Source organism: Barbus barbus (genome assembly GCF_936440315.1).
Source record: "Barbus barbus genome assembly, chromosome: 12".
In the NCBI taxonomy this organism is placed as follows: domain Eukaryota; kingdom Metazoa; phylum Chordata; class Actinopteri; order Cypriniformes; family Cyprinidae; genus Barbus; species Barbus barbus.
The window spans coordinates 31,302,022-31,329,643 of NC_136740.1; the positions used below are offsets into that span (position 1 = coordinate 31,302,022).

At 35.0% G+C, this 27,622-nt stretch overlaps 2 protein-coding genes across 2 annotated transcripts in view; one reads left to right on the top strand and one right to left on the bottom strand.

Moving 5' to 3' along the window:
- LOC306877926 (protein spire homolog 1-like) lies at positions 1-27,454 on the bottom strand. Its single transcript, XM_079429973.1, has 17 exons — positions 27,337-27,454; positions 25,783-26,080; positions 22,992-23,023; positions 18,461-18,700; positions 17,160-17,285; positions 14,324-14,398; positions 12,385-12,549; positions 11,264-11,350; positions 11,012-11,141; positions 6,520-6,668; positions 6,343-6,436; positions 5,075-5,217; positions 2,378-2,515; positions 1,565-1,635; positions 1,438-1,465; positions 1,098-1,246; positions 1-383 (listed from the first exon to the last, which is right to left on the bottom strand). Exons 1-17 carry the CDS (start codon positions 27,367-27,369, stop codon positions 125-127), a joined length of 2,217 nt encoding a protein of 738 aa, XP_079286099.1. The 5' UTR covers positions 27,370-27,454; the 3' UTR covers positions 1-124.
- The window catches only part of ifnlr1 (interferon lambda receptor 1), a 676,379-nt gene that overhangs the window by 200,190 nt on the left and 448,567 nt on the right, over positions 1-27,622 (top strand). The gene's annotated exons all lie outside the window — the stretch shown is intronic.

The following is a 27,622-nucleotide window of genomic DNA, read 5'->3' on the forward strand; positions in this document are numbered from 1 at the left end:
GTGTGTGTGGAAGAACTGCTACACATCCAGAAGAGTTTATTGGCCCTGTATATCACGGTTGACTGACCCGTCCTAATCTACACAACTACAACAGCATCTGCTCCGGATCCAGACCCATCGGCGTCTAAACCTCATTGATAGTTCGCTCCGAAGGCCGGTATTCTGCGCCCGTCTCCGACGCCATGATGAAGGACTGAGTCTTGCGTTTAAAGCGCGCTCTCTTGTTGGCTAGAGACAGGCTGCGCTTGCTGGAGGCGATGATGTCGGAGATGAACTTCCTGCAGTCGACACAAACCTCCATGGTGTTCCAGTCTTCCATCAGCTCTTTTGGGAGCTCAGTTTCCTCCTGAGACGAGGACGACTGACGCGTGTGCTTTGATAATCTTAGAGAGATAGGAAAGAGATAGTGAACAGTTTCTGTAGGGGAAAGATACTTTTAAATGTAATGCATTACATTATTGCCTTACTCCCTAAAAAAGTAGCTAATTATGTTACTTACGTTTTATGGAAAGTAATGCGTTACGTTACTTTTGCAATACTTTTTAAACCTGTGCAGGGCTTGCTTGTTCATTTTTAATATAAAAAAGTTATATTTTTGGCAAACGTAAAAGCCCGTTCACACCAAAAGTGAAATGAATCAGCCTCAGGTTGAAGGAAAAGTAAATTCACGTCTGTACAGTAGAATGCAGAAGAAGAAAGTTCAGCACACTTCAGCAATAAAAAAACCCCCGAAAGAAGCACAAATGTTTATCTAGAGTCATTTTTACTTATTCGTATGGTTGAATTGGATCATTGGAGGTCAACAGCAAAGACACTGGTTAATAAAATGGGATTAAATACATAAAGGATATTTGTGTTAACATTTGCCGGTTTGCGTCATATTCTGAGTTGCATTTCATGGTTTTTATTTATTTTGAGGAATACTGAATCTGTTTTGTTTTTTGCAAGTGAGATGAATTAATGCTGTCAAGCAATAAATGGGAAAAAAAGTAACTGTACTTGAAAAAAGTAATCCGATTACATAACTTGCATTACTTGTAATGTGTTACCCCCAACACTGACAGTGAATATAAGCATCAGAGACGAGGTTATTGTACCTGGACATGGTGCGCTGTAGGCTGGGTCGATGGTGGCTTGTACTGGGCTTGTCTGGCTTGTGGCCGGCTGCATCCCGTTTCAGAGTCGACGTGGACGGACCCAGAGAGTAAATGGGGAGACTGCCATAAGGCTTTGATGGCAGGCGCATCTAAAGCAACAGAAAAGGACTGTTATGTAGAGAAAAATAAATGAGAACAGAACGAGCTGAACACAATGACATTTCCAGGCCCATTATGACCGTGGAAATGGAGTCAAGATGAACTCGCAGTCGCCATAAATAACATAAAACATTTAATAAAGTTATGTGAGCATGAAGAGGGTGTACAGATCATGACTCACTTTTTTACAGCATTGTGAACAGACAGGCCTGCGAAAATCAAGAAAAAGATGATACAGCACCACTGCTTTCTATTAAATATCTAAAAACAAGCAAGACTAAAATGTTGAATGGCAGGTTATTTATTACCTTTTACAAAACTGACAGGTGTAGGACCAGGTAAAGAAGGAAAACCGTTTCGTTCGGCAGCAGAAGCACAGCTGTGAAAAGAGAAATATCAATGAATCAATACAGTCATACTTGATATGCACAATATATCTGCCTTGACTTTGCTTTTAATCCATTAAATTTCCTAAAGATTGAATCATTAGCTTAAGACAGAGATGTGTTAATGGTGTCTGATTTGAGTTAGGTTTGATAAACATATGCAAGTATATGCAATACCGTTCAAAAGTTTGAGTTTTTTAAATGTTTTTGAAAGACGTTTTGTCTGCTCACAAAGACTGCATTTATTTGATCAAAAATACAGTAAAAACAGCAATATTGTGAAATATTAATATCATTTAAAATATGTTTTCTATATGAACATATAGTAAACTGTAATTTATTTCTGTGATGCGCAGCTGTATTTTCAGCATCATTACGCCAGTCTTCAGTGTCACATGATCCTTAAAAACAATCTAATATGCTGATTTGCTGCTCAAGAAACATTTCTCATGATTATATTTTTGTGGAAACTGTGACACATTTTATTTTTCAGGATTCTTTAATGAACAGAAAGTTCAACAGAACAGCATTTATTTGAAATAGAAATATTTTCTAACACCATAAATACCTTGCTGAATAAAAGTATTAATTTCATTAAAAATACATATTTTTAATACAATTTTTACTATTGTTTACTTCATGCATTATACCTTTTGCCTCTATATGATTGCAATGCCTGTTTTGTTGACATGCTGCTTCTGAATGGTTGCTGTAAATGATAAAAGCAGTTCTCACCTTCCCCTTCTTCATGGCATTGTAGATGTCTTTGTACTGCTGAAACTTCTCCAGTTCGGCTTTGACCAAAACCTGCCGGATGTGCATCACCTCCTCCACCGTCAGAGCCAGACTCTCCACCGGGAAACAAAACTCCTCCTGTCCAAACACATCGGTCAGACATCAGCAGAGACCAAACTACAGCAGCGATAGCATACTAACATGCTACTCATACCTGTGTGTATATTGCAATGCAATGCTCGCATTTCCAGACGACAGATGAAATAGAATTACAGCCATAATTTTTCACTTAAGAAAAGCAACATAAATGTTTTTATTTCCAAAATGATAACTAGATGCAACTGTCAATTGATGAGGTCTTTAAAGGGGTCATATGATGCGATTTCAAGTTTTCCTTTCTCTCTGGAGTGTTACAAGCTGTTCGTGCATAGATAAGATCCGTAAGTTGCAAAGACTAAAGTCTCAAACCCAAAGAGATATAAAAGACTCGTCCACACCGTCCTAAAACGCCTCATTCAAACACGCCCCCACATTTCTATGTCACGGTGTGGGAAGATTTGCATAACACCACCCAAATGTTTACGCAAAGAAAGAAGGCATAACTTTTATTCTTGCTGTAGTATTGTTGCTGCCGCCATGCCGTGGAGACGCTGTGTGTTTCCAAATATGATAAGGGGCGTAACATTTCCGTCACACGCTTGAGGTATTCAACCAATCACAACGCAGTGGATCACTGGCCAATCAGAGCACACAGCGCTTTTTAGAACGATGAGCTTTGTAAAAAGGGTGGGTAGAGAGGAGCAACAACAATGTACGATATGTGAAAAATAATGTGTTTTTTTAAACTTAAACTGTGTGAACACATTGCATTACACCAAAAACACAAAATAATGTTATTTTTAGCATTGTCATATGACCCCTTTAATGTTGCATTATGCGAATGACTTAAAGAGGTCATCGAATGCCCATTTTCCACAAGTTGATATGATTCAGGGTCGTAATGAAAAGTCTATAACATACTTTGGTTAAAATTTCTCAATGGTAGTGTAAATAAAACATGCTTTTTACTTTGTCAAAAACAGCTCTGTTCACAGCGACTTGTTTCGGTGCATTTCCCTTTAAATGCTAATGAGCTCTGCTCACCCCACCCCTCTCTTCCGTGGGGTTAACGAACTTTGAGTTGTCTGAGAGACTGTAAACTTTAGCCGCATTCGTCGTGGAACTTGCTAACTAGCACATTATTAGGAAAGGTGATTTGCAACGAATGATTCGCGCGAACATCAATGCATTTAGGTAGATCGGGGGGCGCATTCCCTTCAAAAACAAACGTAATCCACTGCATCTTCAGCAGCTCAGATGTCGGGAGTAAATGACGACTGCTATGTTCATCATTACATCAACAACAAAACACCTCAATCGCTTAGGAGTCATTCTTGTCTAACCCTGCTCCAGCATTGAAACAATGGCGGACTGATGACAGCTCACTCAGGGCGGGTCTATGCTAAAACGCCAGTGTCAATCAACAATCGTGGGAGGGGCCTGTGCAGAACTACGTCACTCTGCCAAAAATCTCAGAACAGCCTGATCTGAGAAAGTGATCATTATTTTTGGGGAAATAGCACTGGGTGGATTTTTATCATTATAGGGTGGATGTGCACACACACACTGCCAACACACATTTCAGTTCAAACAACATATAAAAGTGAATTTTGCATTAGATGACCCCTTTAAAAAAAGCAACATAAATGTTTTAATTTCCAAAATGATAACATGCAATTGTAAACTGATGAGATCTTTATTGTTGCATTATACTAATGACCAGTGTTGGGGAAAGTTACTTCTAAAAGTTATGCATTACAATATTGCGTTACTCCCTAAAAAAGTAACTAATTACGTTACTTAGTTACTTTTTATGGAAAGTAATGTGTCACGTTACTTTTGCGTTATATTTTAAATATGAGCAGGGCTTGATTGTTTTTAATGCAAGAAATTCTATTTATAGCAAATATAAAAGCCCTTTCACACCAAAAAGAATAAACCTCTGAAGGAAGAGTAAATTGACGTCTGTACAGTAGAACGCAGGAGAAGAAGGTTCAACACTCTTCAGCAATAAAAAAAACAATGAAGTACAATTGTAAGTTTATCTAAAGTCATTTTTGCTTATTAGTATGGTTGAACTGGATCATCAAAGGTCAGCAGCAAAGACATTGGTTAATAAAATGGGATCAGATACACTTGTGTTGTTTAACACATTTAATTACTGCAGTTTGCGTCATATTCTGAGTTTGTATTTCACTGTTTTAATTCATTTTGATGAATACTAAATCAGTTTTTTTGCGAGTGAGGTGAATTAATGCATGTTGACATTTAGTGTAAACTACAGTAACAGCATGTTCACAGCACACACAATGCCTCTGTACTACAGGAGACTTGTCAGTCAATAAATGGAAAAACAAAGTAACTGACATTACTTTTTTGAAAAAGTAACTCAGATATTTTCTTATAAATTAAAAAGTAATGCGTTACTTTACTAGTTACTTGAAAAAAATCTGATTACGTAACTTGCGTTACTTGTAATGCGTTACCCCCAACACTGCTAATGACTTAAAGCTTACGACTGAACATCGTCTAGTGGGACGACAGCTATAGTGACACAGGATGAAGTCTGTAAATGTCACCCATTACTTCCTCACTTACTAAGGATTTTGAACTGTGTCTGGAGGGCGGCAGGAAGTGGCGCACACTGGTGGGTGTTTCCTTCTCGATGGAGTGCCGGCGCTGGGCGGCCTGACGTCTCTCCGGCTGCGGCGTGGACGAGATGGGCAGGAACATGGGCGGAGCTGAGAGAGAAGACGATAGAGACTCATGTTTTAACACCGTTATCAATAAAACTGACAGTAGCTGGCAGGCACTGCTTTAGTAACTAATCACATCAGAAACTGGACATGAATGACTGGTTTAAATCAGTGAGAATAGTCTTAAATGAATGCTTGCTTTAGTTTACAAGCCAGCAAAAAGGCCATAAAACATTTCTTGCCAATAAGCTTGGTAACTTTATAAAGAGCTATAACATAATAAATGCTTTAAATCTATTTGTAAAAACGATCATCTGGACCCTGTTGACTGACTGTACATCGTCCTTCACATTTCATGGCTACCTAGAAAAAAATAAAAATAAATGGACATTAAATATGAATAATTTTTTCTTTTAAAATAATTAAAAAATAAAGTGAATAAAAAGATCATAAATGAGCAGTGTTATTTTAGTCCCATTTATATACTATTATATTATTTATTTTGAATTAGCTTTTATATTTTCATATATTTTTTAATTTTAGTTTTTTTCTATTTAGTTTTAATTAAATAAAACTAAAAAAATAAAGCTGATATAAAATAAAATATAAATGTGACCCTGGACCACAAAACCATCATAAGGGTCAATTTTTTAAAATTGAGATTTATACATCATGTGAAAGCTGAATAAATAATCTTTGCATTGATGTATGGTTTGTTATGATCGGACAATATTTGTCTGAGATACAACTATTTGAAAATCTGGAATCTGAGGGTGCAAAAAAATCTAAATATTGAGAAAATCTCCTTTAAAGTTGTTCAAATGAAGTTCTTAGCAATGCATATTACTCATCAAAAATGAAGTTTTGATATATTTACGGTAAGAAATTTACTAAATATCTTCATGGAACATGATCTTAATATCCTAATGATTTTTGTCATAAAAGAGAAATGTATAATTTTGATCCATACAATGTATTGTTGGCTATTGCTACAAATATACCTGTGCTACTCATGACTGCTTATGATGTTAGTCACATATGACTAACACTGAATAACCAATTACAAATCAAATAGTGCAGACAGCCAGAACAAAAATAATAAAATAATGAAAAAAAGAAAGAAGGAAATTAAAAATGAACATAAATAGGTGTGCATCAGTAACGACTCACTTTTCTTGCCCAGGACGGATTCTGGCGACGTGTCGTTCACCATGGATGTAGAGATGCTGGAGCAGCTGGCTGACCTTTGACCTACAGTCTCATCCTGAGTGAGAGAACATCACTGAAGATAACTGGCTTACACGAAGGTTATATGGCCAAAAAAATGATGTGGTTAAAAATCCTCACATCTGAATCAGAGCTGTCCATTTCAGCCAGAGTCGGTGCTTTAAGCCTTTTCCTCTGAAAGCCGCCGGAGCCGTTCTGCTGAAGCGACAAGCCATTGGCCAACGACAGCGTGCTAGAGGCCTTCCTTGCCCCATCCGAGGAGGACACATCTGTACAAAACAGCACAGCACAGTTACATAAAGAGGAAAAAGAGATACAACAAAAAATATTTATTTTGACAGAATTAACACCGTACTACATCATATTTGCAGATAGAAACCCAAAGCTTGTTTCTTACTAATTTTGTGCTGATCCCAAAAATTGTGGCTTTTACTCTTTCACATCACACTTTCTCCCAAAATATGCATTTTGTAGAATTTTTGTTTTTGACAAACATTTGTATGGTGAGGAATCAGCAGAAGAAGTCTTCATCTCAGCCACTTTACAACTATTTGTTCAATTCTCATCACATTTTCACATGCATGACATTATTTTAAGCCTAATCCTGATTTCAAGGTTTGAATTGTGGCCCGTAACAGTGAAAATGCAAACATGAGCCAGAAGTTTTCTGTTTTTACAACATCCAAACAGTCACAGAAAATGAGAGATTTTGTGAAAAATCTTTTTGTAAACTTATTTTGTAAAGATCTTTGGTATTAAACAGACTATTTTAACATATTTTTCAGATCCTTTGCAGACAGTAAGTTAAATTATTCATGTTGAATACTTCTTTCCATCATTAAAAACTTTTGACATTTGACTTTATTGTTGTTGATATTTTCATAAGTGCATTAAAACTGATACATATATATAATTTGAAAAATCTTCATTCTAGTTTTGTGAAAAAATATGTGATGTAAAGGTTTTATTGATGTTTTTGAACTCAGCATCATCAAATTAGATAATAAAGCCTTCTTTTGCAAATTATCAGAAATGTTTTGATACAGCAATGTGTTATGATTACCAAAATATATCAGTTGTAAAGTAAGAAAATTACACTTTTTACAGTACTTAACACAACTGTCAGACATTAAAAGGAATCTTACTTTTGCCTTTCTTGCATAGTTTTGCATTTCTACTAAGTGTGCACATTGAAAATACATTCATAAATTATTATTGTTTTGATCAGCTCCTAAAATACAGCACTACCAGAGTCAAAAGAAACAGTATAATCAGCACAATCTGCTTATCATTTGAACATGATGTTAAAAGTGTTTCTCTGCATGAGCAGTGAGTCAGGTGTCAGAAACACAACAAACATGAGCAGACAATGAATGTGTGACGTAACGACAGAATATCAAACACCAGCATATCGCTTCCAGTGGGGTCCAAACCTCTGAGACCACTAGTGAAAATTATGCATTTCTAGAAACATTTGGTACATTATGTATGTCTCACTGGAGCTTCGTGAAAATAAACCCAATGATCATGTTCTCCAGAATGATTTACAATCCAAAGAGCATCTTGAGCATCTGACCATCTCTACAGTCACATGATCAGTGACACACTTCTTGATTAGTCACACAGAGACAGAGCACAATCATTTTATGTCCTAACTTTCCTTAATTGACCATTTTTACATGTTCCAATAAATTAAAATGTGCAACATTTCCCCATGGTCTCTGACTTTTGGACCCAATGTGAGCATTTCTTGAATACATCACTGCATTTGTCTTTAGCCGAGGGAATTTGACACATTATAAAGTGTTTACCTCTAATCTGTACAAGCCAGTATTGATAAAATGGCATTACAGACACTAAGATGTTCATGGGTTTTTGGTATATTGGTTGTACCTTGGATACAATGGGATATAAATACAGTAATCATTCAGTACAGTGAGTCACATATAAAAGCAAATGATGCACAAGCTTTTCTCAGAACAAACTGCGCTTTTCTAAACGCGTACTTTCCTTCCTTAAAATACATAACAGCTGCTTTGACATTTTGTTTCTAATGCAATGACATTCAGACATTTGAAGTGTGACTGAAGTGTCAAACGCTATGTAAGCCATACAACTTTAAAGCCTGGCCAAACCTGAAGAACACAAGCTTTCCTCTGTCTGTAGATCCTGCAAACTCTGTTCTAACCTCAGATCAAATTCTGCACACTCATCCTCAGATGAAAAAACCTTTCTATGAACATCTGCTGTGAGCTGCTCTCAGATTAGCATGCATTACATCTAATTAAAACGTTTACATTTAGTAATTACATCTCAAAAGATAGTTATTTTAGCAGTAAAAATAGTGTAAATATGAAATAACCTTCTGAAAATTTCAGCTCTTTACTGATCCCATACGGAAATGTAATAAATGACATATTGCCCAATATCAAGAGCGATATTGCCATATATGTTACCTATAAGGTGATGTATAATTGTTTACAAACGTACATTGAAGATATAAGCTTATAACATATAAAATCCTCAAAGTTAAATCTGTATATGTACATGTTAATAATATCTATACAATGATTATATTATATGAATTACATGGTATTATTTGTAGCAACCATGTGTCAGCAATGTATATTATATTTATATATGCAAAATTCTGTATATGTTTTGTAATACATTTTTTAAATACATGTCTTTTATATTTACTTATATAATTATTTTGAGGATGGATAAACATGTACATGACATATATGTCCAAAAATGTCTTACACATACTTACATACACACACACACACACACACACGCACGCACGCACACACACACACACACACACACACACGCACACACACATGCACACACACACACACACACACACACGCACGCACGCACGCACGCACACACACACACACATATATATACACATATATGGGCTCACACAAATTCTAATAGGTTTCATATGTTTTTACTTCATATGACAATATATTTAATTTATGGATTCATTTATGAATTTAATATATGTACATGCATTACATTTGCGATTAGGATCAGTCAACACATCACATGAGTAAATCACATCTTCACATGTATTAAAATTCATGTGAATCAATAATCTTATATTGAGTTGCATAATTGATCGACCTTCCCTTGTTTCTATGATCATCAATCTAATAATAATAATCAGTGTTAGAAAGATGACATCAAAATGGATTTTAAATTGGTCACATTTCATTTGAGGGTCTATAAATATAACACAACATTTAAAAAAATTAACTAAATTAATTAATAAATAGCATCCACAATCTTCATTATTGAACCCTGAAGCATTTTTTATCTGAAGGCATTATGAAAAATTCTGTATTAAACACTTTAATTTACAAATTTAAAAGACCCTGAAATGAACGGCTCCCAGTGTTACAGATGAAATGACTGGAGACTAAGTTCTAAATCATCACAGACGGCACTGATGCATCATATCACGGCTTTACCTGATGAATCAAAACTCTGAGACATGCTAAGAGGCCGAATGACTGCAAGAAAACAGGCAAGGGTTTAGATTCACAATCACAACAGCAGAAGATCATCCATTCAGTAATAGTTATTAGCAAGATCAGACTTGCAATTTCATTCATTTCTCAGTGTGCGCGGATGGACTGAATAATACGAGACGGTCGTGATAATATCAGCCATGTATGAAGCAGATATACGCCACACAGAGAAGCTGCTACTTGTGTGGCTGCTGCGTTGCAATCAGAGCAAACGTCAAGATGAGTTTGTTTCCGTGATTGTTCATCGTGAACATCACCAAGTCTGATTACAACATCCAGCAGTAAGCGTGTGCAGTGACCTTCATACATGATCCATGATGCACATTCAGCTGCTCTACATGACCTGCTGTGTATGTCCATCTCTAGGAGTAAATGCATCAGTCAGGGTTCCTACACATTTTCCATTTCAAAATTACATACTTTTCCAGACTCAGATTTTTGGACCATATTTAGCATACAGCACTATTTTCAGCTTTATATTTGGTGTATATTATAGTCATCTGTAACTATTTTTCAAGGTTTTTTTAAATTGAGAAACTGTTCACATGCGCATTGGAATTTTTCGCATGCTTACGCATTACAATTTCTAGTTTCCTTTGTGCATCACTGCCATCTTACTATGAATAAAGTGAGAGCATAGATGCACATGAATTAATATAGATCTACTTGCTCAAAATGTGCCTTTCCTTATGGTAGTAGCTCTAATATCAAGGCCTAATGTCCAATTTAGCACATCCTCTGCAGCAGCAGAAAGAAACCATGACACGAAAATTAAAAAGTTCACCTTGAATTCATTTAGTCGTGTTTGACAATGACTACAGAATCATTAAACAGCTGCCATGAAAACACACTTCTTGTATCATAAACTTATTTTCATTAAATTCTTAATTTTCTATTATAAAAAACTAAATGGGGCAAAAGTCTGGAAATGCTAATATTTTTCCATACTCCATGCTTTTTTCCCCATACTTTTCCAGACCTGGAAATTACTTAAATCCAATTCCATACTTTTCCAAACCTCATAGGAACCCTGTAAAGTACTGTAGACATGTGTGTGTGTGTTAAAGTCTCACCAAATCGACTTCTACGGATCATATCAGGCGACACGGGCCTCAGCTTCCTCTCTGATTTGATCTCCTCCAGAATGCGCTCATGCAGGGTGGGAGGATGTTGAGCCTGCGGTTTGAGTTTACGCGCCGCCACCTGAAATCACACAAACATATCATGCACTAAACACCACAGACAGCACATGCAAATCAGCGCATGCAATTGAGTCTCAGTGAACTCACTCTTAAGTGTGTATGACGTGAATAAACAGCACTCACAGGGTTTAGAGGGGGTCTGGACCTGATAAACTCCAGAATAACCTCATGAGCGCTCTTCTTTAACCTTGGAGGAATATCTCCATTCATCTGAGAGAGAAAGAGACAGATCACACACATGCACCTACACTGTAAATAATTAACACAATTTTTTTTTAACCACAAAGACTGTAAAAATGTTACGGTTAAAAATCTGTTTTAACGGCAAGTTATTATATATGATGCAAAACTATAATAGATCTCATAGGACATTTCATGTACTTTTACATAAAACACTGGTAAATGTACAGATTTTGGAGGCAAAAAAGAACAGTCATCTTATAATTTAGAGTGAAAAACCGTAAACTGACATTCCCATATTTCCCTGCGTGACACTTGATGGTATTTTGTTTGAATAATCATGTTTCCTTTTAGTTTTTGTTTTTATATACATTGTCTTATGTTGTTTTATTGATGTATATTAAATTATTTTAGTGTTGTGTGCTACCATGATGGTGTTTTGTATTTGCTTTATATATTAGTATTTATTTATTATTACGGTGGTTATTGGTATATTATACAGGTACAAAATAGATTTTTATTACTTTAGATGGAATATTAACAATATATCAGTTAATGAAATATAGCTTTTTTACTGTAAAATAATGCAGCCCTATTTTTCATACAAATCTCATATTTCTTACAGTGTAGTAGAGGCTCATTTTGGGTGCAAACATCAATGATAATTGCAGCCACTGTCTATTAATATAGTTTAGATATAGTTTGTCATGAACAAGCGATAGATATTTGGAAATTTGTTTTGAATGCAAAAGTTTTTGATTGTTTGATTATTTTTTTGATTATTAAGTTAATGTGTAGTTACATGCATCAAACGAATTTGATCCCACAAACCCATTTTACCCAATATTTGTGTTGCTCAAAAAGTAGAGCAAGACATGAGGCCATGAGGGAATGCATGAATTAAATAATGTACAGCTTGAATGCAACGTAAGTCACTTTGGATAAAGTGACCAAATGCATAAATGCAAATGTAATGTAAATGAAATATGTTCTTACAAATTAATTGATTGAGATTGAAATAAAGTCTTCAGATGGTTGTAAACAGATCCACCAGGGAAGCTCACCATGACCTTGCGTAGCTTGTAGCGTTTGGAGCGGATGTCATCCATGAGCATCTCATACGGCGTGAGCTGGAACTCGATGGGCAGCGGGTTATACTGCCGCTCCTGCACCTTCTTCAGCTTCACGCCGTTCCTCAGATCTCCCATCACCTGCACCCAGAACCACGTCTGACCGCGGCACACATGCGCCAATGCGTTAGACAGACTATTCCAGAATGTTCCAGGGCATTTTCAACATAATACCCATCATAATATTCCAAGGGAATGCATGAACATGATAAAATGGATCATGCTCATTTGTGACCCTGGACCACAAAACCAGTCATAATAATACATTTTTAAAAATTGAGAATTATACATCATCTAAAAGCTGAATAAATAAGCTTTCCATTGATGTATGGTTTGTTATGACAGGACAATATTTGGCTGAGATACAACAATCTGAGGAAAATCTGAGGGCGCAAAAAAATCAAAACATTGACAAAATCACCTTTAAAGTTGTCCAAATGAAGTTCTTAGCAATGCATATTACTGATCAAAAATGAAGTTTTTATATATTTTTGGTAGAAATGTACAAAATAGCTTCATGGAAAATGATCTTTACTTAATATCCTAATGATTTTTGGCATAAAAGAAAAATCGATAATTTTGCTCCAGGGTCACATTTATGTTTCTTATTAAGTATCAACATCCCAGCTAACAAAAATGTGTTCTAAGAATTTTTGCTAATGTACCCATTATGTAATGAAAAGATTATAACAAAACTTTAAGGGACCATTAAAGCCTGGCTCACACTTCAGGATTTTTAGCCCGATATAGCCCCGATTTCCTCCTCCTGAGAATCGGAGGAAAAATCTTGCCGAGCACCTCAATCGGTCCCGATGTTCGCTGCGGATTATCTGGTAATGTGAGGCGTTCACAGATCGAACCTTGCACCTCCCGATCTGCTCGCAAACACAAATCGGGGCCACCCCGATCATATCAAACATGTTTGATATTTCAGATTTAAATCAGGGCTATATGATTACGTCAGTACTTTCACAATAGCCAATGCACAACCGCAAAACAGCTGCTGTCACGTGAGGCGCTCCATCTGACATGATAATCTTAATAACATCATGTAGTGTGTGATGCGCCACCATATTCAAATCTTGTAGTGTGTGCATGTTTAAGATTTGAGGGAAGAAAATCTCCTTATGTGTGTGCTGCAGCCAGATTTCATTATCGGTTAGGATTTTAAAAATCCTGTAGTGTGAGCCAGGCTTCAGTGAACATATTCAATCATTTTGCAAACATTATGGGAACGTTACTTTTGAATGTTCTCTCAACATTCTAAAACATTTAAAAAACGATACACAAACATCCAACTGAAATATTTCAGAAAAAATTTCTATTAACGGATACGAACATTATTAAACACCAAATAACTTTGAATGAACGTTTGTTTATAACTTTGAGAGAACCTTGCCAGATAGTTCCCCGTTAACTGGGATCATCTCAGATGCTTCTCCTTGAATTACATCGGAGAAATAAAAATAAATGCGTCAACTGTTTATAATGTGGAAGCCACGTTTATATATAATGTGACCGATTGTTCACAGATTGTTTCAAAGCAGCTTCACAGTACCTAATAAACAGGAAAATAAATGTTAATGTTGCAAAATTCATCAAATCCACTCTGCAAAGACATTTGTGTCATTATTCAGTTGTCAATGTTGCAAACTTCAATTATGAAGCATACTCAGTTCAGCAGTAAAGCAGCTCAACAGAAGAGAATAGTGTCATTATCCAGCACAGTTCAAGTTTTGTTCTCATCATCTGATGAGTCAGTGCAGTCAAATCACTAGTATTTATGAATATTAATTATCTTTTAAACTAAATTGGATGGGGAACAAATTGAGCCAATCAAATGTCTCCGTTCTTTGAATGGCAGGTCACTTACCCAATCAGCATTCTGCAGCTCATTTAGCTCCCTGCCAGGTTCGTCAACAGTGTCGCCCTCCATCTTACGCAGATTCTGTCCAATCAGAGCGAGACAAAACATTTCAGAGAGCAGCTGAGTCGAGCAGAATCCTCTAGAATCAGTAGGCAGTGCATTTCATTGCAGCTGCTGCATGTGACCAAGTCTATTATTACAGCCGACAATTAGATGAATCTCACCAAAGCTATCAAGAACATGTGCAGGTCTTATTTCACCACAACATCAAAAGAAACAAACAGGAAATTACATTTTGCATAAGGAAACTGAAACCTTCTTTTGCAAATGCACATTTGTCCTTTTTATGAATTTACAGAGTAATGAATTTACAGGTGAGATAAATAAAGGAAAACATATTTTTTTGGCTATAATTTTGGTTTTAGAAAAGGACAACAGAACTTCCTCACATTCACTTGACATGCATGTTTAGTTTTGTCATTTTAAGAAATTTCCCAGAAAATATGAAAATATTTTCAATCAAGTAAAATAAATTTCAAAATATTAACAAAAACTACAATAGCATATCAATGATACTAAAATAACTGATATAAATAGTATATATAATACTGAAAACCACTTAGGTGGTGTTAACTGCTATGTACTTACATTTAAATTAATAATTTGATACAATGTTTTGCAATACAATATGACCACAATAAGTACATTGTACTTATTTTTTGATGTAAGTACATAGTAGTTAAGATCACCTAATATAAAGTGTGAACAAAATTAATAACAGGAAATAAATAAACTAAAACTGAAATAGAAATAAATCCTAAATAGTACTAAAAAACTAATAAAATAATAAAACACATGACAAAAAACTAAAGAGAAATTAAATTAAAACTGAAAAAATATGAAAATAAAAAACAAACTCAAAACATTAATATAAACTATGATAGTTTATAGATAATGCTAAAAAAGAAAGAGGAAATACATTTTGCAAAAGGAAAATTAAACCTGTTTTGTGTTGGTTTGTTTGATTTTTTGCATTCTTTTCCTGACAATTAATGCCTTTTGCACATGCATTTATTTTCTGTTTATGAATTTGCAGAGTAATGAATTTACAGGTGACAAAAATAATGGAAAATATATATTTTTTTGCTATGATAACTGTGATGTTTCTCTGATTTACTTTGATTAACACAAAGAACAGGACAACAGAAGCTCCTCATATTCAGTTGTCGTGCATGTTTAGTTTAGTCATTTAATCTTAAGTCATTTCCCCCTGCAGCTGAGCCCAAACAGTGTTTGGTTTGGAAATAAAAGGCTTTATGGTGCGGTAACAGTAAACCCTCATGGGAACGAGCACTGAGGGAGACGGTTTGTGAAGGCGGAGTGGTTCGTCTCATCTTACATTCAAAACCCCATAAAGAGGTGCTGCAGAGCCACAACAGGAACAGATTTACAGAACGTTAGAGGATGATACAGAATAGCTATTATAGCCCAAAGCATATAAACAATTAGGACTTGAAGGCAGGCTTTAAAGAGGTCATATCAGACTTTTTTCTTAAAGTCCACATATAATGTTAGTCAAGGTTTCTTGCACCAACAGCTGTAATATAGTTTTTCATGATCACTGTCCATCCTCTCTCAGGCCGTTTTTGCTGCTGTGCCTTTAAGACTTCTAGGCAAACACCCTTTTTCATGTGAAATGAGATCAATGAAGACAAATGAGATCAAATAAAATATATTTCCATCTTTCCCAGGTCTGAGTTTTATGTTTCCAGTTTTATATAAGCCATGTTATTTGTCTAACACATTATATAGGGCACAATCAAAGGAAACATGGAAAAGTCACCATAACATCTAAGGTCAAGCCAGCAATAAAACCAGCTGTGACCCTCTTCCATATGACATCATTACTCATATGACATCATTACATTTATTCAATCATAAATAATCTTATAAGAGCAAGAGCAAAAATGTCAAACCACAGATCAGGGATATTATCAAATATATATATATTTTTAATTATTAAAAACATTTTTGCAAATATAAATAAAGCTAAATATTAAATAAAATATTATCATTACCTAAAACTAAAAATAAACCATAAAGAAATGTACTACTTGAAACAAAATTAACATTAACTGAAAAAAAATCTAATATTTAAAAATTTAAAAACTTATTTTATTTCGGCTAGTTGCCAATGCAAAATTTTTCAGAGAGATAAAACTAAATAAACTAAAACTAAGAAGTGAAACTTTATAAAAACTAAATAGATATATTTTTAAACAATAATAATAAAAAACACAATTCAATTATTAAAACTTTAAAATGAAAAAGAATAATAAATAAAAACCTAAAATTACTAACTGGAAATAAAAACTAATAAAAATGACAACAAAATTACTAAAACTTTGACTAAATTTAAAATGAAAACAGAAAAATAACACCTAATTCAAAATATTAACAAAACCTATAATAGAATATAAATTCTACTAAAATAATACTGATGCAAATATAGATGAAAAACTAAAATTATTAACTGGAAATAAATGCAAATTAAAACTGAACTGAAACAAAAAGAAATTAAACCTATATAGTAAAATTTAAAAATAAAATAAAACTAAATTACAAAATAAATGCTACAAAATAAAATGACAAAAAAAATTGAAACTATAAATAAAAGCTAATTCAAAATATTCATAAAAACTATAGTAGTATATAAATAATATATGTCTCAGATATAAATATGTAAATCTACTGGGAGGAGAATGGGATGAATCTCAGGAACATATCATTAAGAATTTAGCTTGATTTTGGGCTGAAGTCCAACCTGTGGATCTGCTCTCACCTCTTTGGCGCTCTGGATCTTCTCCAGGAAGGTGCGGAGCTCTTTGGTCTCGGCGTACAGAGCTCGACACACGGCCTGGTAGTGATTGGGTGCATCGGCCGGCATGTGCAGGTGAAGGGTGCACAGCTACAGACAGAGAAGAGAGCAATTCATTCAGCTACATTCAGTTTCACACTATAATGAAGTTCATGGTAAATTATTCATCACATAGATGTCCGTGTTGGGAATGAACAATGAATGTTTTGAACAGGTCAAGAGGAGACACATTGATCTGTAGCGCGGCATACGAATGTGTCATAAATGAAATAAATGGACAGAAGGTGTGCGGTGAGTCACTCTTGGCTTCATCCTGGCAGCATAACGTCCGTCTGCAGCCCATTAGTGCGACAAAAACATCAACACGGCACTTAAACACACACTCATAAACGCTCACACTGTGAGCAACAGATCACAAAAAAATGTGAATGAATACATGTGTACCAGAGAAAAATAGCTCGAGTGCACTGCATTGTGGGATACAGTTTCATTCAGTGATTAGTAAAGGCACATTAAAGTAACGAAAACACATACATAATGTACGGTATATCTATATAAGGGCCTTTAGAAAAAGTTTATATATTTTCATAATGTATGCATTTTTATTATGTATAACAGAAAGTGATTAAATGTTAAATTAAATCGCCATGACATGAATGGCAAATTTACGTTTTATATTAACCACCTGATATTTGAAATCTTTTATGGAACTTTCGCTTATTTAAAAAGTTCTGCTGTTATGACTCAGATTTTTAAAAAATTATGTTATATTGTAACATTAATATTTTAAACCATTTGCACAGTATGCACACACAAACAAACATACAAACCTTTGGAATAATTAAGATTTTTTAAATGTTTTTGAAAGAAGTCTCTTCTGCTGACCAGAGCTGCATTTCTTTGATCAAAAATAATAACAGTAAAATTGTGAAATATTTTTAGAATTTAAAATAACTGTTTTCTATGAGAACATATCGTAACATGTAATTTATTCCTATGATCAAAGCTGTATTTTCAGCATCATTACTCCAGTCTTCAGTGTCACATGATCCTTCAGAAATCATTCTAATATGCTGATATTAAATCAACTTAATTTTGCACATTGAATTTGCACAAGGACAGCACTGAATATCTGATTAGTCAATTATTTAAAGATAACAATTGTTAGATTAAGTGATTATCATAGTAGTTGTTAGATGCAGCTAGTCATGTGACATCCCTGTTGCATAATGCCTACAGTCAGTTACTATAAAAGCCTATGATACCTTGATGATGTCCCGGTAGCCGCGGATACGGCAGGGGTGGGCGGGATCCCCCTCGCGGTCATCCTCGTCTTCCTCAGTGGCGGCGTAGCCTTCATCGGCGCAGAAGTCGCTCTCTGTGTTGGCCACGTTGGTCATGAGGTCGATGAGCTGCTCGAGCGGTGGACTCAGCTCTCGCTCCTCGCTCTCCTTCAGTCCGTAATCCAGAGCCTTATAGATCATGATGCCCAGAGACTCGATCACCTGCACACAAACACAACCCAACGACGCATTAACTGCAAGAAAAGCATTTTAATAATCAGTATGTTTGTGTTGTTTTTCACTAAAAATATCTGAATGTGCTTCAAACTACACTGAACAAAATTATAAACACAACACTTTTGTTTTTGGCCCCATTTTTCATGAGCTGAACTCAAAGATCTAAGACTTTTTCTATGTACACAAAAGGCCTATTTCTCTCAAATATTGTTCACAAATCTGTCTAAATCTGTGTTAGTGAGCACTTCTCCTTTGCCGAGATAATCCATCCACCTCACAGGTGTGGCATATCAAGATGCTGATTAGACAGCATGATTATTGCACAGGTGTGCCTTAGGCTGGCCACAATAAAAGGTGAAGATTGTTGGTAACCAAACAGTCTATGATAGCCATTGACTTCCTTAGTATTTTTTTCCATTCTATGGAAGTCAATGGCTACCATCAACTCTTTGGTTGTCAACATTCCTCCAAATATCTTCTTTTGTGTCCAACAGCTGAAAGAAATTCATTAAGGTTTGGAGTGACGTGAGGGTGAGTAAACAATGACAGAATTAAAAAATTTGGGTGAACTATCCCTTTAAGGCTTGTGTTTGATAATATAACTTAAAATATCTTGAAAATATTTCTGGTCCATACAGTGAAAAGTTGGTGAATTCTGGGAATTCTAGTGCACTGGAATGAGTTTGACTTCTTAAGAAGTGCACTTAATACTCAAATAGGGATATTAGAGACACATTCTTAATCGACACAGATGCACCAAACTAAATCGTAAAGCCTTTCTTAGTTTATTTTTATTTTTTTAAATAAGAACATCAAATACACAACACATTTCGTGCCACAAGAACCCTAATGCCTCCAACAACAGCAGGTTTCAGGTTTTTCTTTCAGTCAATCCTGATGCAGTGAAACTTCCTCTGTGACCTGATATGGTGAAACTAGTCTGCTTATATTGTGTAAGGCCTGTTAAAACACCTGTAAATGGCTGTAAGGCGTCAACAAAACCTTAAAAGGGTTTGGTTTCTTATATCACACTTATACATAGTGTGTCCTGACTTTACTTTAGAAACCAAACCTGTAACCTGTGCTCAAAATAATCTTGGGTTGTATGTTTGAGAAAGAGTTCACATTACATTACAGTCAAACTGGAGTCAAATACTGTTGAGTTTGACTGGACACACGACCTTTGATATCATCAAAAAGATATTTTCTTCTCGCTTATACGAGCGGATAATCAGACCAGTCCTGTGACCCATTTTTTGGGCTGTGATGGACCAGTTGAGAACCACTAAGATAACAGGACAGAGATGAGATCTATTCGGTCACATTACTGAATGACTGTTAGTTACAATTGTTAGGCTATTTAATGTAAAAACAAGCAGCCAAATTAACAGTCCTCATTTTCTTTCCAAGCAGAACATTTGCATTTGACTTATTGTTTATTTTCTAATATGCAATGAAAAAATTTAAAAGTCACACAAACACACACTGCCGTTAAAAAGATTGGGATCAGCAAGATTTTTTCTTCTGCTCACCAAGGCTGCATTTATTTGATCAAAAATACAGTAAAATCAGTAATATTTTGAACAATTATTACAATTTAAAATTGCTGCTTTGTGTGTGAATTTATTATAAAATATAATTTATTCTTGTGATCAAAGCTGAATTTTCAGCATCATTACTCCAGTCTGCAGTCTCACTTGATCCACTGTTCATCAATTCAATGCATTTTTGCTGAAGTATTAATTTATTTTAAAAACTTTTAAACAGCTGTGTATGCAAAATGAAATGGAATTATTAATTAAAATGGATCAATACTAGCTATCACAAGAGAGATGTACAGTTCTGAGTATTTGATCATCTATATGCACATATACCAATGAGCACCACAAATAAAATGGTCTTTACACTGGTTTATAATATAATAAGATGTTCCTTCCTGTATTTTATTCAGAGTTTAAGCATCTTTCCACATGGTTAATAATAAAATCTTTTGCCCTTAGATGGCCTGTGATCAAAACTCATATGCAACTTCCATCCCGGGGTCCGTCCAGTCATAAAGAGCGCTTTGTTACTCTTTATGATGTTAATCAGACCCCAACAGTTTACCAACAGATTCTTAAGAAGAATTTCATCCAGAATGCAGGAGCCTGCAGTGAAGTGGACAACAGACTCATTCACTGCGATATCCAGCAGCCCATTACATCCACAAACACAACCACTGTAATAACTGCTTCAGTTTAGAAACTGATCATTAACCCTGAGAATCTCATAAAGAAAATAATCAAGACCGAGGTTATGAAGAGCAACTGATGCTCTGTCTAAACAAAAGATAATAACCAAAAGCAAATACGGGAACTGCATCTAGTTCATGTGTCTGATGGATGTCAAATAACCCAGTCCAGTGCAGTATGCAGATTACTCTGCACTACTAAAACAGAAAGAGACCGACTGAATGAAATAAAAAGCGACCGAACACAGAAAACCCAGCAGAATACACGGTTCTGCTTCTGGAGGTCTAGTGCAGTTTGATATTAAATGCCTTGCACAAAACTCTGAACTCTTCTTGCTGTCTGTCAGAGAAAGCTTCTGGAAAGCTGCTTAACAGGGATTTGACTATGGACTGAAGTCTCATACACACATAAGATGGGTGTGTTTGTGTCCTTATACACCAGCATGCAGTGCTAGACCTGTCACTGCTTCTGTCAGGGACACGTCCTAATAAAAACACATTAAAGTGACAATTATTCACATTACATAAGAGCACTGAGCATATAAACTACATCCAAACGGACATGTTTCTGGACTATTGAATGATTGATATATACACTACTGGTCACAAGTTTGACTGCATTTTAAAATATAATTGATATAATTCAGCAGAAAATCAGCATTGATCAGCATGATTTCTGAAGGATCATGTTACACTAATAATGCTGAAAATTCAGTTTTTATAACAGGAATAAATTTAACATATATTCACATAGAAAACAGTTCTTTTAAATAGTGATAATACTTTTACAGTTTTTTACAGTTATCAAATAAATGCAGCCTTGGTGAACAAAATAAATTGGCCATTGACTCACAGCGACTGAATTAAGCTGAGCCGAGCTACGTCCATATATATATAAAAAACACTCAAGTACGTCACGCAGTCAGCTCTAGTCGAACTACTGAACACATCATAAACCTGGAAGGTCAAAGATGCTTGGGATGCAAACAGTGATCCTTCGGGTCTATATGTCTCTAATTGGCCTTTAAATGTCACCAGCTGCCGACATCAAATTAATGAACTTGTGGAGTGACGAACTGGCCGAGAGACCAGAGAGAGCAGAAAACATGACCTGGTGCTGAAATCTCACATCTGAATATAGAAGAACACAGATGGGCTGCAAACGTCTCTAAGCTGCAGGAGGTAATGTGGTAATAGAGCTGCTTATACTCTATTCAACTATTTAAAACTTCTGTTAAATGACATAAAGCTGATATAAAATCAAATATAAATACTAGATGAAAAATTATTTTCATTTAGTTTAACACACTAACATGCCAACAACTGTAAATAAATAAAATTTAAAACTAAACCAAAACTAAAACTGAAATAAAAATGAAACATAGAAAGCAATAATAATAATAATAATAATAATAATAATAATAAAATGTGTTACTTGAAATAATAAAATATTATAAAATAAAATATTATTTTATTAATATTTGTATTCATAAAATATTATTAACATTAGACAAAAAAAAAACTAAAACTGAAATAAAAATAAACCAAACCTAAAAAAAATGTTTTAATTTTTTTTTATTGAAATAAAGCTAAAATAAAATAAAAATTAGGATGAAAAACTAAAATGAAAAACATTTCTAATTTTTGTTTAACTTGAATGACTAAATTAAAATGACTAAGCTGTATAAAACTGAACTAAAATAAATTTAACCTAAAAAGCAATACTAAAATAAATTAATTAATACAATTGACAAAAGCACAATACAAATTTTCAAGAAATTAAACTTAAATTAAGACAAAAACTGAAAATATTAACATAAAAACTAATTCAAAAATGTTAATAAAAACTATATCAAAATCTTTAATACTTTAACAACTGTATAGCAATGTCCTGGCAACCACCCACAACACCCCAGCAACAGCTGGAAACACTTTCACAAGTTACAGATATATGTCCATACTGAATTAACAAGCATGTTTCTGCTCATTCACAGATGCTCACGCTGTCATGAGGAATGAGCCGTGGCGTTACTGTGCATCACTCACCTGTGTGGAGGATCGGCTGGGATTACGCACACCTGTGGGAGAACAGAAGAGATGACAGTCAGCAACAGATGAATAAGAAGACAGACGACAGCTTAGAGCGCTCACTACATCCCTTATGTAACTGACTGTACAATCCGCAGCGCTGTTTGTTCTTACTTAAAACACACTGACGGCTGCAAACGGGATGCAGATCATCTTTATGCATCTGACAACTATCAAAGGAATAGTTCACCCACAAATGAAAATTTAAATATAATGTACTCACCCTCAGATCATTCTTCATCAGATTTGGGGAAATGTAGCATTGCATCAGTGTCTCAGCAATGGATGCTCTGCAGTGAATGGGTGCCGTCAGAATGAGAGTCCAAACAGCTGATAAAACATCACAATAATCAACACCACTCCAGTCCACTAACTCCACTAAAATGTTTTAATGCTGGATTTGTTTCAGCTTTTGTGTTCTCCAGATGTTAATTGATGGACTGGAGTGGTGTGGATTATTGTGATGTTTTTATCAGCTGTTTGGACTCTCATTCTGACGGCACCCATTCACTGCAGAGCATCCATTGCTGAGACACTGATGCAGAGACACATTTCTACAAACCTGATGAAGAAACAAACTCATCCTAATCTTGGATGACCTGAAAGTGAGTACATTTTCAGCAAATCTTCATTTTACCGCCAACCTGAGAGTATCAGACTATGTCAGTTGGTTTTTATTGAATATGCAAAAACACATGACAATTCCGAAATCCACTTAATCTCAGACTATTTTTTTTGCAGCAGGACAAGGCAAATTCAGCAAAGAAACAGATCTCTCCTTATTCTGCAGTCGACAGCGAATGAGGAACATGGCACTTTTGACAAAGCAACAGCTCTGCCTGGAAGCTGCAAGACATATCGATCTTGACAGCATGTCTCATGCGAGAAGGCAATGACAGTGGCATTTATTAAAAGGCAAAGTGAGCACCTCTCCTCTAGGAATATCTCAGAGATCTGCAAAGTATGCAATGAAAAGTCATAAATCTCAATACTAACTCATGCATTTGTCATCAAACGATCTGTGCTGCCCCACATTCATTTTATATCTCTATACTCTTACTGTACGACAACTATGGAATTATTCTCCTATAGTGAAACATCTGACGACACATAACTGCAAACTCCATTTAGTCTCCTGAGCAATGAAAGAGAAATATTGCTCTGAGCAATAAAATCATCCTCTGGAAAGGCATCAGTTAAATCCATCTGTAATAAATATCTCAATCGTCTAAACTGTGGATAAGCTGCACAGTGAGCATATTTCATTATTATCAGCAGCACTTCAACACATGAAACGATTAAAGCATTATGGATATAGCAAGGCCTAAAAAGATTTTAACTTCATTCTCCATTCAACACAGGTGCCTAGCAGGTCAGTTTTAGACCAGTGTTATTTTAGTATCATTACTATTAGATACAGAGATAGAGATACTATTATAGTTCCTATTAATATTTTAAATTGGTTTACTTTTTATATTTTCATTTTAGTTAACATTTTAGTAATTTTGTTGTGCATTTTGTCATTTATTAGATTTTAAATATGTATATACATTTTTTGGTATTAATTTTTATTTCAGTTTTAATTGCTTTTTGTACATTTATTTTAGTTATTTTAGTTTAAACTAAATGAAAATGAGAAATGATGCCTGCAACAGGGTTACTATAGTTAACGAAAACCTATATTTTGTTTGTGGAAATAAAATAAACTTCAAGTGACAAAAAGTGACTTTAAAAACTACTACTTTATTCTTAATTATTTTATTTCAGCTAGCTGACAAGGCAAAAATGTTCATGTAGTTTAACTTTGATGCAATAAAATAACTAAAACTGAAATAAAAAAAACATAAACTAACAAAAATAACCAAAACACACAAAAAAATGAAATTAAAATATTAAAATTAATTCAAATATGAAAGAAAACTGTAGCTGAAATAAAATAAACAATACGTTTTCAAGTTTTTTGTGTTATTTTATTTCAGTTAATGTTTATATTATTTCAATTAACAATTTTATTTTTTTGTGCTTTTAGCTTTAGTTAACTATCATGACTTTGATAGATTTTACACATACCCTAAATACCCTAATCATAAATAGGTTACCAAATATCATGGGCTACTGGGTAGTGTTAGTACATAATGTTGATAAAGTCGCACACCGAGCGGAAATAGCAGACATATTTCATTTGAACCAGTAGTGAAATAACATTTCACACACAAAAGCATTATGAATATGCAATTTCTGCACAGCACAGGTCCTGATCAGGCTGTGAAGTGTTTATCAGCATGTGCATCAAAAAGCAACTAAAACTGTAAACAACGGTGACTGTGGGCACTTCCATTGCTTTTATGCTTCATTTATGCTGCCTTGTGTTTATTTTAGACTCGGTAACGTTACTCAATTTAGTGCACTGATTGTACTGGCCTGCTAATAAAGGCCTATTTCACAATCTCACGTGTTACATAATACATCAGTGCTGTCAAAAACATACAATGCACAAAATGTGAAAAACAAGATATTAGGACCATGACACAAATGCATAGCATTTAACATCTAATTCTTGCACATAAGCTGATTCATGCATATTTTGTAATGCAGAACACTAATGGATGCAACTATAGGCTATAGCCTATATAAGCTGTTTCAAAACATTTGCACCCAAATCCATGACAGTTAACACCTATTAGGCCTATGCATGGAAATGCACATGCGGATGTGTGTGTAATGAATGCGGAAGGTGTTGATTTGTCACCTGATCTGTCTCCGGAATGAAACCGCACCGATCCGTCTTTATAGATCCTGACATGTCCCGCTCCTCCGGTCCCAGCAGAATCCTCCAGAAACGAGCGACAGCACTGGTAACACACAGCCCACGCCTGCTCCTCGTTGATGGGCTGCTTATAGAGATGTAAAATCTCGTCCAGGGACAGATGGTCCTCATCCTCACTGTCCATGATGGGACGCGCATCATCATCGTCCTCCTGCTCCTCTATCAGCCTGTGTCCGTCATCATCATCATCTTCATCTCTCCTGCGAGCCATCGTCTCATCCTATCATCCAGAGAGGAGAGGAGTGCTGGAGATCAAGCACCTGCGCTCGGTGTGATGCTGATGATGCTCAGAAACGCGAAGCTACGTCTAGCGAGGGTCTAAAAGTAGGCGGGGCTTATTTTAAAGCGTTTACGTTTGAAAATAAATGTATATGTGTTTATCGAAGTATAAATCATCTACTTTGCATATCGAAGCAAATTATGATACACAGCACAATACAATACAATAATGTACAATTATTACTCAAGTTTTACATTTTAAATTTGACATTTTATTCTCAATCTTCATTTGACCCTCTAACTTTAGCACTCTCTATTCTAACTCTATTAGTTTTCTTTTTTATTTATATATAAAAAACAATACTTGCCCCTTTAACACGTCTATTTCTATCCTAAATACTTGTTTTCTTTTTATTTATTATAAAACTGACCCTCTAACACTAGCGTTCCCTATTATTTTTTATTATATCTACTTGTTTTCTTTTTATTATATAAAAATAATTAAAAAAAAACCTTGCATACTGCTAACTGAGACTTGCCACAGCACTCACATTGCATTGCTTCTATTGTCCTGATTTAAGTCGCTTTGAATAAATGACTAAATGTAAATGTTATCAAATGATCTATTATTTTAAAGCATCGATGTCATGCATCGCTTGTTACTTTTCTCAGCGCTGGCCAGAATGGACCAATCAGAGTGGTTTGTGATAACAGGTACGTGTTTTTACTAAATACATTTATAGAAATCGCTGAGGCGAATTTTTATTTTTATGTCAGATTAAAAAAACGTATACATCATAGATTTAAACGATTATATGTTTTAGAGTATAAAGATCTCGAGTAATATATAAAGCGTCCTGAGCTCTTCAGCGGAAATAAATCAGTATTGCATCAAGAATAACTCGCAAATGTTTTATATTCTTTGAAATTTCACACCGTTTTGACGATCAAATTACATATCAATTATTACAACTCCAATTCTATAATATATTTAAATAACACATGCTCACATTCAGTTGTTTTGGAAGCATTTAGCTGTCAGATTTCATATTTCATATTCATCATACACCGAAACCGGATTTGTCCTTCTTTCTATGGATGTGGCTGGAATTATTATTATTATTTTTAATGATGATCGCAGTCATATGTGATTTGTTTTGGGGAGAAAATCAAAATCTGTGGCCTGAGGTGGCGTTGATTTGCCACCAGAGGGCGATACAACATTTCTTTACATACTTTCTCATTTGAGCGCTTTACCTGTTTAATGATTTGTTTAAGGAATATTTCCATAACTTCAAGCTGTCATTAGATGAAATATATTTCTGGTGTAGTTTGACAGCGTCCTCCTCTCCTGTGTTGACAGATTAAAACTGTCGCTGTTGCTTAGTAACCATCCCCAGACAAACGTTCAAACACGCTTACGTAATTAATATTCATGAGCTAAGCCGTTAGATTGGCTAATTCACCAACTGACTCGCCAACGTCTGGTTTTCAGCGAATCAGACGCGTCTGCGTCCCATTACGTATTTAATATTCATAAGGC

Bases quoted from the DNA above. Each gene is read 5' to 3' on its own strand.
- LOC306877926 (XM_079429973.1), bottom strand. From the start codon at position 27,369: ATGGAAATATTCCTTAAACAAATCATTAAACAG. The intron at 11,351-12,384 runs GTGAGCTTCCCT...TTTCTCTCTCAG, and splicing joins ACAAGCTACGCAAGGTCATG to ATGAATGGAGATATTCCTCC. The intron at 1,636-2,377 runs GTGAGAACTGCT...CTCTTTTCACAG, and splicing joins ATGCCATGAAGAAGGGGAAG to CTGTGCTTCTGCTGCCGAAC.